Below are 15,008 nucleotides of genomic sequence, written 5' to 3' on the forward strand. Positions count from 1 at the left end.
TCATTCATTTAGAAATCTAATAATCTTCCCTTCATTCTCTGGGATGATATTTTTTCTTCTCTAACAAGATGATGGAAGGGTAAACCTAAAGCTGCCCCCAGGTTTCTAAACGTGAAATGCTGAAGCTAGCCTCCAATCACCTGATTATAAAATAGTTTACTAAAGAAATCTGATTTCAAGGTGATTATCCAGGGATTAGAAATAATGATCCCAACTTTATTAAATTACTTTTGAATAAACACAAAAGAAGACAACAATTTTGAAGATTATTTTTACATAAATTACTCTTTCAAATTGCGATTACAAAACACCTTAACATTTTTCTAAAGAAAAAACTCATAATGTTGGACATAGGCTATTTAATGGAATGTAATTTGCTTTTGATTTGATGACCTAAATGACAACATTTAGAACCTGACAAACCTCCAATATGCATTTTTTCATTCGTGATATTTAAATAATGCCTAAACCTTTCTTTTGTATGTGTTCAAGTAATTAAAATTAATGTTTTTATACTTTCAACATTAAAATAATTTCTCTAGTTAAATGAAAGAATTTATTTGAAAATTCAATCCTAAATATTATTTATTTTTCATTTTAGCCACAGAAGGGAAATCAGTTACTTATACAAACAACTCTCATAGTGAGATTCTCTGCTAGGAGTCAACAGTATACAGTAATCTCCTAAACTCAGATGAATATATTAAAGCAGCATGAATGTAGATTTTCCGAGCCTTAAGGGCTTCTTTTTGTTCATTTGTTGTTTGTTTCATTATGTTTTGGTTTTGTTTTGGGGTTTTTTGCTTGTTTGTTTCTTTGTTTTTTAATTTGAGGAAGGGGTGCTTAATATAAATATAGTCAGGTGTATTTCTAGAATTATGAAGAAAATCCCATTATTTTCAGAACAAAAAATTTTATATCCCATGTTAAACACTGAATACATTTTTATTACTTGTTCTGGTTTCTATACCAATTGGGATCTCAAGTTACTTTTAAGTTAAAGACAGTTGAGCTGTGCTTTATTTTTGAAGTCTGATTTATAAAAAATATCACAACACCTACAAGTTAGTATTACATTCCCTGAAGGCAGGAAATCTAATCTTCAGTGCCATTTGTAAAATGCTGTATTTTTTAGCTTATGATAGATGCTTTGAAATCTCCTGTGTCAATTTCATGTTTAAGATTCACTTTCTCAGTATTTAATATTCTGATAAAGTTTGAAGCCTACCAGGATTTATCATGATTCCCCCTTTTTTCTTCTCATGTTATTCCAGTTACTGTCTTCGGTTTTATTATGGTAAAATACTTGTACAACTACTACCTATAAAGAGCACTGCTGAGCCAACAAAACACTGATGTCTCACTCTCCTAACCCCAATTTTGGTAAACCAATACAATTTAGTTTATTATATTAGATACATCACTAACCTGCCTGCTTGTGAAAGCCTTTTCCTTTGGGTTAGCAGTATTAAAAGATTGCTTGGCTAGAGAAGTTAGAGGTAACATACAAGTGAAAGGGGAAGCAAAGTTATCTCACATACACTGTCAAGCAACAATCCTGAGGCTTATGAACAAAGTACAGTCATAGCTTGACCCTCGACTCCCAGGATCTATTTTAATGCTGTAATCAGCATTACAGGGACGTAGAACCACTTAATATTTTTTAAAGCTTTAAAGTGCCTAGTAATGCATTTGTTAGTTTTACAGACCGGAAAGGACTATTTTATCATAATCATCATAAACCACAACCATCTTATACTTTCTACACAATTGAACTTTCAAACTAGTATGTCGCTTTCAAACCCTGTAACTCAACATCCCCAGATATAGACAAAACTAAAGCTAAACACACCTGACTGGTGAAGCAATTGAAGTTTTGTATTACGAGGGATAGCTCAAGTCCAGCCCAAGTTCAAATAAGAAGTCAAAGTATTCTGACTACAAGAAGGATGTTGAGATGCTGGAGCATGTCCAGAGAAGGACAACAAAGCTGATGAAGGATTTGGAGCACAAGTCATTTGAGGAGCAGCTAAGGGAATTGGGTTTTTCTTTTCGTCTTAAGAAAAGGAGGCTGAGGGGAGACCTTATTGCTCTCTACAACTACCTGCAAGGATGGTGTAGAGAGGTGGGGGTCAATCTCTTCTCTCAGGTAACAAGCAATAGAATGAGAAGAAATAGTTTCAAATTGCACCAGGGGAGATTTAGTTTAGATATTAGGAAGAATTTCTTTACTGAAAGGGCAGTCAAGTATTGGAACACGCAGCCCAGGGAGGTGGTGGAGTTGCCATCCTTGGAGGTATTTAAAAGGTGGTTAGATTTTGTGCTTGGGGACACGGTCAAGAGGTGGACTAGACAGGGTTAGGCTGTGGTTGGACATGGTGATCTTAAAGGTCTCTTCCAACCTAAGTGATTCTATGATTCTATCTAAAATAAACTTAGATAACTTTTTGGGGTTTTTTTTTCTATAAGCTAACACATTGCTAGCATCAAATTGGTTACTTATATATATATATATATAAAAATACAAATATACTCAATGACAATAAAATACAAATGAGAATTATTTTTCTTATTCTACTGAGCAAATTTTCAAGTCAAGACAAAGTTTCTACTTACTACACTTCAGCTGAACCTCCAAAAGTTAGGCAGACTACAAACATGTGGAAGTCACATCTTGATACTTTGTACACAGAAATAACAAATGTCATGGTATATAATAATAGTTTGTATCATTGTGAAGATCATTATCTATATAAATGGCATAGAGATAATAATTTAGAAACTTTATTATTACCATACCTGTTACTTTCAGTCTGTCGGCTCCTATGACAATCTCATCTTCATCTGCAGAAAACAATACTTTTCCACCTTCACTTGCCCTCACTTCAAATCTCTTACACTGGGCCTCCACAGCATCAGCTCCTGAAATCAAGGAAGTGAATGTTTCATCTAAGATATTATGTAAGAATAACAGTAATCATAAGCTTACATGGTATACCCAAAAGATGTAGAGTACATGAGGCTTTTATAAAACAGTTTACTTTCTGTAAGCCCGGTAGGTAATTCGTATTCTAACATTGTTAAACAAATTTACAGAGTAATTATTTAAAATAACTATGAAAAACATCTGTTTTGGTGTCATGTGTAGAAGTCAACGCAAGAATTTTGAATATACTTAAACTCTGAGATCATGAAATGCCAATTCAGCCAGAGCTTTCTGGGGTTTGCTCAGCTTAAATTGCAATTTCTTGCCAATAGAATAAAAAAGATAACATATGAGCTTATTCCATAAAGACCAAGAAATAAACACAGCAGCAAAGGGTATTTTTCATTCAGTTCTTTGGCAAACTTGAACAGCAGAGTAACAAAACAAGAACACCCAACAATACAAACAAAAAAAGATTAACTGAGATACCAGGATTTATCTCACATTCTAAGAAACAAAACTCCTGAATATCTCAAAACTCAAAAAACCCTAAAATAATTCTGAAATCAAACAGACCTATGGAATTGCATCTAACAGTGCAATAAAAAAAAAGGTTACAGATATCAAAACGATCATAAATTTCCTATGCTTTTCAACTTATCTTATCCTTATTTTTATCCTTATTCTTCAGTGTTTTGTCTGCTAAACTGTTCCTGAAAGTTGTTATTTTTATTTTATTAATCAATGAAAGTAAAACTTTAGTTCTGGAAATGGTGTTGAAAAGCAGTAAACTGCATGTAGCATAACCAGCTGCAAGGTAAATTACAAGATTTCAGGGAATATTTTTCTGATAAGTTTCTTATTGATCTGTAGAGTTCTAATGTATACCTGGAATGACCCATCAATCTATACGGGTAAAAATTTTGGGGAATTCATTATGGAGAAGTTACTCTATGAAACTGGAATGAATGCATGATCCAGATTAAATAAGAACTGTTTTAAAACAGGTTATATTGCTATTTCATACATTTGAAGGAAGATGAAAATATAATAAATTATAAACTGACTTGAAATACAATACAGAGATTATAGATGACCTTTTATTGATGACTATTGAATATTATGTAATTCATTTATAATTTAAACACAGCCATGATTCAGGCCTGAAAATAATATATGATATTCATGAGCAGTGTTCCTGGTAGCCCTTGAACTGTTCAACAGTGTTTATTCTAGAGTGGTTCTCATCGTTCAGACTTGTAGAGGCTAACAGGATCGATGCTTTCTTGTTGAATGTAAGTGCTTCCAGAAACCCTGTGGTTTGAAGGAAGATGTCTGAGATAACATAAAAGTTGCTGCTGAAATTACCTATAACAAAATAAATGGTATCTTCATGTTTGAAATAACAATGCATGCTGCTATTTAGCTATAGTTGGAAGAACAGGTGTGCCCTCTCTACATACCATTGGTATTTTGCCATTGTGTTCTCTGGAAGGAAAATACCCACAGTTCCTCAGCTGTTTAGGCTTCCCTAATAAAATCAGTACACTGAAAAGTTGAAAATCAGCCTTACTATGGTAGACAGAGGCACAATTTACATTTTACACAAGCTTTTTACAATGTCTAGCTTTTATTCATTGGTATGTATTTTCTTATTGTTTCTGTTGAATTTTTTTTACAGAATTGAAAAGAAATACTGATGCTATCAAAACATTCCATTTTTATACACTTTTGGAATAGTGTTTACTTTTGGGTTGGAAATGTTAGGAAATATTTTAACGATATTCAAGGTAAAGGCATTAATTTAATGTAAAATTTACAAAATCAGTATAAAATATATTATTTGAGGAAAATGGAAGCCAGCATTTTTCCTGTTTTAGTCAAGTTTGATTTCAAAATCTCAAAGCCCTTCTGGAATTGCATGTTTACTTTTCTACAGAAGGCTTGTTTTCATTTATTTTGTAATGCTTAGAATAGAACATACTGCACCTCGTGAGAGCTTCGTTTTGAATCATTATTGGAAAGCATAGATGAAGAATTCTGTTGTAGAAGTAAATTTCAGTTAACAAGAAATATGAATTGTTTTTTAAAACAATGTGCTCAAGTTATCAGGTTGCTTAACAACTACCAGAATGTTCTATGTGAAACTCTTGCATACCTAAACATATTACCAAATATAGTGGCTGATAGGCTATCATGATAAAAAAGATCACACAATCTAAAGTCATTAAACACAGCTGTACACAAAGCATGATATTATTTCCCTCATTTACAGAAGGAAAAGACATTACACAAGACATAAAGATACCACCAGTCCCTAAAATACAGTCAGTTCCTCCCAGTAAGTGGGTTCATGGTGCTTAGCATCTGGTCTCCCTGCATGTGCCTCACTGGTGTGGCATCACCTAGACTGGTGTCCCTGCCAGGCACACTGCCTAAGAGCTTGCATTTTCTTTGGAGGGAAACTGCAGCAAAAAGGAGGGAGAGCCCTCGAGCCTCACTTCAGCAGTCAGAGAGCGTACTTCAGTCAAGTTCTGAGGAAACAATCTGAGGACAAAACACTTAAAATCCCTCCTACAACATCTATCTAAAGGTCAGACAGGATGTTTGTGCCACAACAGGTAAATCCAGGTGGACTGAATACTTTCTGCTTTGTGTGAAGCACTGTCGGGAGAACTGTTTGTAAGAATACCATGCTCATTTATGGAGACAGATAACGAGAACATAAAGAAAAACAAAACACTCCACTCGCCTGATTAGAAAAAAAAAAAAAAAAAAGTTTATTGTCATGGCCCAGGAGACTTGCTTTTTAATTGCAAAGGCTTGCAAAGCAAGGAGTCCACCACAGTGTGCTGCCTGCCTGAAAACAGTAGCATTGTCCTGCAGAGACAGGAAAGCAAGGCTGAAAAAGGACCTGCCATTGTCAGAGAATCATAGAATGCTGTGGGTTGGAAGGGACCTCTAAGATCATCTAGTTCCAACACCCCCATGGTTGTCCTGCAACTATAGTTGTGAATCAGGAAACCAAAGGATAATCAGAAATAACTTGATACTAACTTGTTTCAACTTTATTTGAGAGCTGATGATTGCTTAGCTGCCTAAGTGGCACTACAAGCACTGTCACGCTGTTAATTTACAGACATGAATGTTGTTAGTTCTATAAAGAAAAGGAATTAACAGACAATGTGAGAGAAATCAAAGTGAAAAAAGACCTGCCAAATTCTTATTGTATAGCACTGAAAGTGACAGCCCATGTTTCAATAACTGCCTTTTAAAACTTGTGATGTATTTAGGATAATACAGCTTTTCATGAAGTACGACCTACAGAACAATGATCTGTAGCTTCTACAAAGAAATGCGTATCTTTTAGATGCTCAGCATCTGTGATTCTTCAACATCACTTTGTATAAAACTACACAGAGAATTCAGCTGGTCCAAAATATCATCACAGGACTCTGCTTTTTTATGCGAAAAGAAATGGGCTTTCACACTGTGTTGCACTCAGGACTTAACTGAGCATCACTTCGTAAGGCTCACTTATTGCTGAATCAGTGGTTAGTGTATTGAAGCCACTTGAGAGGTTACTAACAAAACATAATACATGTTAAGTTTGTCTCTTTGACATAGAACCAGATGTGAATGAAAACAGCTTTGAAAAGCTAAACTGCCTACAGAGTAACCAATGTCATCAAAATGGAATACTGTTTCCTTACTTTTTAATTTCCCAGTTGCATGTGCAATGTATTAGTGTATTATCTTCTTAGCTGTAATGCAAATTGCTGTGTTCCAAAAACTCTCTACAAACATACACTCTCATAAAATGTCTAAATCTTTGACAGTATTGCTAACAAAAATGATGAGAGCATCACCTCTTAGAATATTGTGCCTGAACAAAGCCAATCTTTTTAAATGTTTAGATCAAACTTGTAGAATGATCACACTATCCACTGTTCTTATTTTCCACAAATCATATCTGCTTTAGTCCAGATAGAGAATTACACTGCTGTAACCCAGATTAATACTAATAGAGGTTATATTTCAAGACAGGAACTGTGTCTATTTTGAATTTGTGCAGTGTCTAGCCTGACTTATTTATTAAATAATACCATAATAACAATCGTGAAGAATCCATGCTTTTAACGTTTTGGGGTTTTTTAAATCAATGATGCCTTATACCACTTTATTCAGAAAAACAAATTACAACCACGACTTGTAATTATCATAAATACTACCAAAAACTCACCAGTCTTCCAAGATTTAGATATGATTATAACAATATGATTTTAAAGATGGAAGGGTAAACACTCCGTTTACTAAATACAATTTCATGCTGATCAGGCAGAAGCTTTGATTTGCCTAATATTGTAATCACATGATAGAAGTGTAAACTGTTGGAAGTTGTTATTAAGAGATGAGATCAAATTTTCCGTAAGTGGTAAGTGGTAAGTGTGTGTAGGTAGTTGGGAGAGGGGTTGGCATTACCACAAAGCTTAATGCTGTGGAAATTGCTGCTCATCCTGGGTAGTTTTTTTCACTGCTTAGGGAGCATGTACAGTCATTACAGTTTGCTGCCCAGTTCAGGGTTCCCCTACCAGCAGACTGAACCTCTTCTCAACTAATTCTGTGGTTAAGCTTATTTTGCTTTATAATGCACAGTATTTTTTTGCTGTGGGAAAGGATATTCAGGTTTGAGGTTCAGGGTTTTGTTTGGTTTTGGTTTTTTTTCTTCCTGAATATTTTCCACAAAGTTCATCTCCCTTTCAATTTTCCATAAAGTTATATATTAGAAGTAATAATGCCTGTATGATACTTGTGAACGTAAGAAATGACGTGGAAAGTCATTACAGTGGAAGCAAGATAGACAAATTAAAAGTCATAATTTCCCTAATTACAATAGTTTCTACCCAGACATTACTTAGTTTTTAGATTTACACAGGCTTACCCAAACACACTTTAGATTTCTTAGAATATCTAATGTTGCTCATTACTCATTTAGTGCACAAAATACGTTTGGCACTTTAACCCTGCATACTAAGAAGATTGTATGTGCTTTCTTTCCCAGCAAAACCTTTTAAACAGGGTGAAGGCAACTTTGTGTTTTCCCTTCACTCTCAATTTGCTGAACCAAGTTGAAACAGACACGTGAGGAAAAACAACTATTACAATACTGAATCCACAAGAAGTTATACTTTTTCTCTGCTGTTGATAAAGACATTTTGTGTGCTTATATCAGATGTAGATGAACACTAGCAGTTGTCTCTGGTTTCTAAATCACCTTCCTTGTCTACAGGACAAGGCAGACAACAAATCCAGACACAGAAAAAGCTAAGAATCAATCACTTTAAATATAGGGCCTAAAATTCAAAGGGAATTACCACAAAGTTATGATCTTCGTAAATGCAAAACATAATTATATTCAATATACTGTCTTCTGATTCTTCCATGAAAAATGGGTTATTTAAACATTTATTAAATGCAGGGTATTTTTGGATGACAAAGAAAGTTACTTTTATAAGAATGTGTTGATGCTTCTGAGATTGAAGATAAAAGAGATAAAGCATTTTTAATAATGATTCAACCCCCAGATGGGTCTAAAATCAATTTTTTGCAATATATACCTAGATAAAAATTTGTTAATATTCATAGGAATGTCAGATATTATATGATTTTTACCACCAGAGGTCTCAGAAATTTTACAGTCAATGGAAATGCAATAATGCAAATGAAGGACTTGTACTAGCTGAGTAGAAGCACTGAGGAATTTGAATAAAGAGAGCTTTCAGCTGAGACCCAGGCATTTACACAAGTAAACACTCACGGCAATCAGAACATATTCGGCGTTCTGCTTGCTGACAAAGGGAAGGGACTATCTTCATTATAGCAAAAAAGTGTGAAATTGGCAGTTAAAAAAACAAAACTAAAACCATAGCTGGATATTGTAAATATCTGATGGCCATGCCTTGGAAATATTAGAAGGCTGATACTTTTAGGAGAGGTTTATTTTCAAGGTTTCCCTGTCTAAATGATTACCTACTCAGACACAAGAAACTGGAGCAAGTGCTAGGCCAGAAGGAGCAACACACATTTTTATCATCAGACTGCAGTGAATAACACCAGCTGTCAACATAATTCATCAACACAGGGATAAGGCACACATTTCTACAGAGAAATATACATGAACAAAATGAAAATGAAGCAGAATGATCTGGATCAGACAACAGGTATGGTGCTAGCATGGTTCTTCCTTCATGATCTATAGACCCACTGCTATCTATAAAAGACTAGTGATGAAAGGTTTAGGACATGGTCAAATGGAAGCTCACAGGATAACTGCCCAACTGGGCAGACTTCACTGTTGGGAACTCCATGAAAAGTCATGCAAAAAATATTGCCTGCCACCTTTGCAATGCACAGAATACATCCTACCTTCAGTATGCCCTCCTGGTGTATTTTGATGGTGGAACCCCAGGTATGAAAATACATAGGAAAGCTGCATTAAAAACTGAAGCAGACAGCACTCTCCTCACTACTTCTAGATGAGGCCGCACTTGCACAAGTGCTAAACTTGTGATTTTACTCCTACTGTCTGCATCACATGCTCCTGTGGTTCAGCTGTCAGATTGCAACTTCAGCTATAGTATCTTAATCACTTACAAGGCTCCTTATATAAGAAAGCTAAGCAAGCCAAAGGAAGATATGTCAGGCACCCAGCTGTGTGTCTAAAACTTCAGACTCTATGTTTTGATCTATTTATAACCTCATTAAGTTTAGTTTATTCAAAACACATACTAGATAATTTAATCAAATATATTGTAGACATATATAAATAATGTATAATACAAATCTATTTAAAATAAATAATATAATGGAAGTGGTTAATTAAATTGTTACATTAAATATTTTAATATAAAGTAAATGAAAAAGATCATATTATATGCTTTTTTTTTATTACCAGCCTTATTGCATTATTTTTCCTATGGATATTTTCCTCTGTTGTACAGTAGTCTTTCTTTGTGACACCAACAAATAGCCATACTATGTTAAAATCTTCTTGTAGCTGCCTTCATAACAAGTTTAATGTAACTCTAATGTATTTTGGAGTACTCCAAAGTGTGAATGGGAATAAAAAGTTTGGTTTTTTTTCCCTCCTGATGAATGCAACCTAGTTGTAAATCTTAAAAAAAAGTTCAAGTTTTCAGCACTATCCTCAAACTTCAAATTTTTTGCTTTCCAGGATATGACTGGTTTTTACTACTGAAATAATTTACAAATTTCCATTTCCACACAAAATCAGTGGAAATTTTCCATTGTCTATTACCTGAGTTAAGCTGTACAGGTCCTGTTATGTTGTTTTTCCACTACACGTTTTATGAGAATCTGAAGTTGACTACCAGAGCATATTATTTACAGTGTATTCCACTGAAAAGAAATGAGACACAAAAAAAACCCCAAACAAATAGACCAATACATAGTAAGAGATACCTGACTGCATGCTGTGCTTAATGAACAGGACAAAGAAATCAAGAAGTAAGAGCACGCACAAGACAGTAAGGGGAATATGAAATGTCTTCACTACACAGATAAAACTCAAAACCAAAAGAGGAATGTTGCATTTCTCCTCGGGAAATAAAACAACTTGCAGATCATAAGGTCACTCAATCCTCTCTAAAACTGTTTCTATTTATCATTATATATTTCCTTTAGGTCAGTCTTTTGGTCTGACATCTCCAGTGAATGTTCTTAAAATTTCCCAGAAATTCTACTGAAAAGCACTTATCTCTAAATCTCTACAACCTTGCTTTTTGCTTTTCTTAAAAACAGATCAGATGTTTGACCTCTTTGCATCCTTTGAGACCCTATCTCTTATCCGCATGCTCCCTAAAATAATTGCTAATAGTGCAAGTACCCTTCTGCTGCCTGCTTTATCATTCTGAAGTGAACTGGTATGGAGCAGAAACCAAATGAAGTGAAATACATTCATGTCATCCAACAGTTCCTTACCTTTTCCCTTCCTGATTTTACCCTGTGACCTTTTTTACTAACTGTTATGTATCTTCCTGTGTGAAGATTTAAAAAGAAAAGCATTTCAGTTTTGTTTTTCTTAATATTCTCTTTAGGCATTAGACACAGCCCTTATGAAATTTTCTTCTACTCTCTAGATGTTTTGAACATGTTCTGTGGTTTATTAATATAAATTAAAAGCTAATTTAAATATTTTTACTTGTATTATCTAGACACACTTATTACTCAGATGTAAGTTTTGAATCTTTGTTGTGGGTTTGTTGTTCTGCTCCCCCCACCCCGATTTCATTAAAGGTATTAAAAAGATTAAAAATACAAGTTCATTTTCCAGATGCTTTTGGCAGGTTTCCAGGGACTTCAAATATAATCTGTTGTGATTAGAAAATACTGCATAATATTATTTACAATGTACTAAACTAGACTGTTAAAGGTTTATGAATGCAAATAAACTTTTTGAGATAATTGAATTAATCACATTTTGAGAGAAGACTGAAACAAAGGATACATGCTACTAGAGTACTTAGAAGCTTTCTTGGAAAAAGAATGGAAAAATACATTTTTATAAAATTAATTCAACTCTGATAGCTATAACAGAGGGAGGACTAGAAAATCTGTGTTTTTCTATGTGCAGTTCCTCAGATTATCTGCTTTAGCTAGACAGTGGAAATACACTGAAGTTAAAAGGTATTAACATTTCATATAACTGTGCTTTATCTGAGAAAGATTTAATGAAGGAATGTAAAAAATATTAAAAGATACACAGGATTCATCTAAAAAAAGGCTACCACTGGTAGTAAAATAAGGGTAAAACATTATTGCCTGATGAGCAGAAAACAATTGAAAACCCTTTTGCTATTTGGTAGATCACTCAACTGCATTTGCAGATTTCCGAACAACTAGCATCCACTGTGATGATAACACAAGATGATGATGGCTTAGTCCAGCTCTCAGGATTTTTGTATTATCCATTTAGGAAATTACTTGTCTCCCTGCCCTTGACAGTGAGACAAGGGCCAGGAAAGCTGCAGAAACAGGATAAAAGCAGATTTGGCCTCTTAGCTTCTGGGAGTGTCTCTTCTGATTAAAGTTCTCAGTGGAGTTCATTGTTGACTTGTAACATAGAAGATGCAATTGAATTCAGAGATGAAGACATCTACCTCAGATCCCTACCCTGCTGACACTTAAATTCTGTGTCTTTATCTGTGATACGAATCACTCCCAGACTCTCTACCTATCATATACACCATTTAGACTATGTTGATACCTTTGGGAGTAGCATCTTATGGCAATGGAACAAGTTTTTAGTATCGTAAGGAAATCTGAAGTGTCCTCAAAGGAATGTATGATTTTTTACCTAGAAAGAAATCTAACCTAGATGGAAATGAATGTATAAATTTAGAAGCAAGATCTGCAGCATAGGTGAATTTTTTTCTGGACTTGCTGAAAGCTTTTGCTTTGGCAGTGTGGCAAGCCAACCATAATCACCCCACCACAGGGAAAAACAGATGTGGTAATTAGCATTAGCTTCATGTATATAAGTTCCACAGAGAAAAGAAGTTAGAACCAAACAACAAAACCCTAAGAAACCCAAAGAAAATGAGAAAATGAAGACCCAGAAAAGACATAACTAGAGACAGAAAACTAGCAAATTTCTTTCTGGAAAGACAGGTGAGTATCAGAATCTCTCTAAGGTCCAGGTGCCTCGCTAATACATGTGACAGAAGCGCAAAACACCTTCTTCAAACATAACATCTGTCCAAAACATCACAAAAGGAATCTCATTACATTTTGAGATGCTAATGTTGGCCTTTTTTATAAGAGCAACGTAGTCATTAGTTTTGATTTGAAATTTGGAAATGCTCACTCTGTATTATTTTAATCTATAACTGATGTTAGTGATTCAGTGAGTGATAACTATTCCCAGTGGCTAATTAATTTCAGATTTATGGAATGCCTTTCTTCACAGGAAGAAATCTAGTTGAAAATTTAAAATATTCAGCTAATCATTAATTCAGTGTCATCTGTTCATAATTCAGCTGCAACTGCAATATTTATCACCCTGAGAAGAACCTAAGGAAATAGAAAGTATATTTGGAGATATATTTATATCTTACAGAAATGTTTCAAATCCATTTTTAATATGTCTTTAAATGTCCTGTACGTGCTTGAGACAAATTATATTGATAGATCTGCCCATCTACCAAAGGCACAATCAAACAAATCTAGTATTGGCGCAATATGAAATTTGAAAGTCTATACTGTTTTTAATGAAAGCAAAATAATAGGCAAATGAATATAATTATCTTGATAAACAAACACAACAAACTAGCTATGTTCTAGTTATGGATATTGACTGGTATTTTGCAGTGTGTTATTAAAGATTCAGTGTTATACATTGAAGTTGGGTATATTTTTAGAAGACTCAGAAAAGCAGTGCAATAAAAAGAAAGTAAACTTCAACATAATGCTTTTAAAAACTCACAATAACTATAAAGTAACAGTGAGATACAATTTCTGATAGTCCACAGACATGAGAGGAAATTCTAGAATAATGAAGGGGGTTTATTTATTTTTTAACACTGGTCATTTAACAGAGAAGAATTAGAACTTGTGATCTAAGAGGTTCATGGTCTTGTACGGACAAATAATTTTCATAAACAAATAGACAAATGTTCCCAACCTTGACTATCCACTTGCAAAAATCTCTGCCCCATACAGAAGCCCCATAGTTGGCTCAGTACGATACCTTAGCTTAATACTAAGTGTACAATCAAATTACTTTTCCAAGTGCTCTCAGTAGCTCTGAAGTAAAAGGAGAACATCAGAAAGGTCTTATTGCTCTTTTTTCTTTTTTATCTTTTTTGTTTGTTTTTGAAGTTAAATTTAAAAACTCACTTCACATTTATTTGTCCTTATTTAATCATTCACTGAAGCCACTCCTATTACAATAATATATTCTTACCAATATTAATAAGCTGTCCAAACATCGGGGGGGGGGGGGAATAGGGTAAAAATAAAATCTTAATGTCCTGTGAGGGACTTACTAAAGGTCCAGATGCTGTAGGTAATTTAATAACGCTTAGCATCCAGCAGCAGCCCTGTGAATGTCACAATGCATGTACAGCAACTGTTTTTGCAGTTAAATGCAGTATTAGCATTTGATAAAGCTAAATACTATGAATTAGAACCATCTTTTGAAGACATATGTTGTATCCCTTAAAATCTAGTTAAGTACATATGAATAATGTCTTTTTCTTAGACTTTTGGGATCTTTCTCCTATGAAAAGAAATCACTTCTCCTTCCCTGTTCTGAATATTTGGGTAGTAGTTATAGTGCCTGTATTGGCCAACAGTGCGTGGGTAACAACAGCAGGACAGATGGCAGTGGATTAATGTTTAAACACTAACACTTCTGTACTACTAAGCAAACCACTAATGACCTCTTCCTACTCAGACTGTACTTGTACAGTTAAATCCAACCACTGCACAGAGTTCCATGTCCTCTTGTATGGTACAGTGGGAAATAAACAAATATTGAGGATAAAATATTTGAGAATTGAAACAGAATATCCTTTTTCTTAGTTTTCACTGCCAGTTTACTAGGAACAGTGAAAACATCCAGATTTGCATTTAAAACACAATGAAGTCAAATAAAATGGTCTGTAAAGCAGAAAGGTAAGTGGAAGGCTCCTGTACTACTGGCAAATATCTGTTGATAATTGAAACCCACTTCAGCATATGTCAAGTCTCAATGCAGATGCTCTGGAGTTGTATTTAGCTTTGAGATGAAATATGAAGGCACTGAGCTGAGGCTCACACTTAAGAGTACCAGATATCCCTATGTTCAGGGTCACGGCTGCACTCTTACTTCCTCTCCACCATCACTGCCTTGAAATCACTGATTTCACGTTCCCTTTCATCTGTTTCCCATCATCTCTAAAGTGACAGTGGGTACAGAACATTATTTCCCTCTGATGAGAAGAGAGGCCTGTGGCTGCTGCTTTTCCAAAGATTATCCTGCAGGAAGTCAGCATGTGGCTGGCCCTCAGTGTGCCAGGCC

At 34.6% G+C, this 15,008-nt stretch overlaps 1 protein-coding gene across 3 annotated transcripts in view; it reads right to left on the reverse strand.

Moving 5' to 3' along the window:
* The window catches only part of SGCZ (sarcoglycan zeta), a gene marked incomplete at both ends in the record, with an annotated part of 428,666 nt that overhangs the window by 43,377 nt on the left and 370,281 nt on the right, over positions 1-15,008 (reverse strand). For 2 of the 3 annotated variants that reach the window (XM_084267065.1, XM_084267064.1), the window contains one exon: positions 2,800-2,922. The exons of the other annotated variant lie outside the window; for it this stretch is intronic. In XM_084267065.1, the coding sequence (XP_084123191.1) occupies positions 2,800-2,922 (123 nt within the window). The remainder of the gene's footprint in view (positions 1-2,799; positions 2,923-15,008) is intronic. 3 annotated transcript variants of the gene reach the window in all.

Source organism: Gallinula chloropus (genome assembly GCF_964237585.1).
Source record: "Gallinula chloropus genome assembly, chromosome: 7".
In the NCBI taxonomy this organism is placed as follows: Eukaryota; Metazoa; Chordata; class Aves; order Gruiformes; family Rallidae; genus Gallinula; species Gallinula chloropus.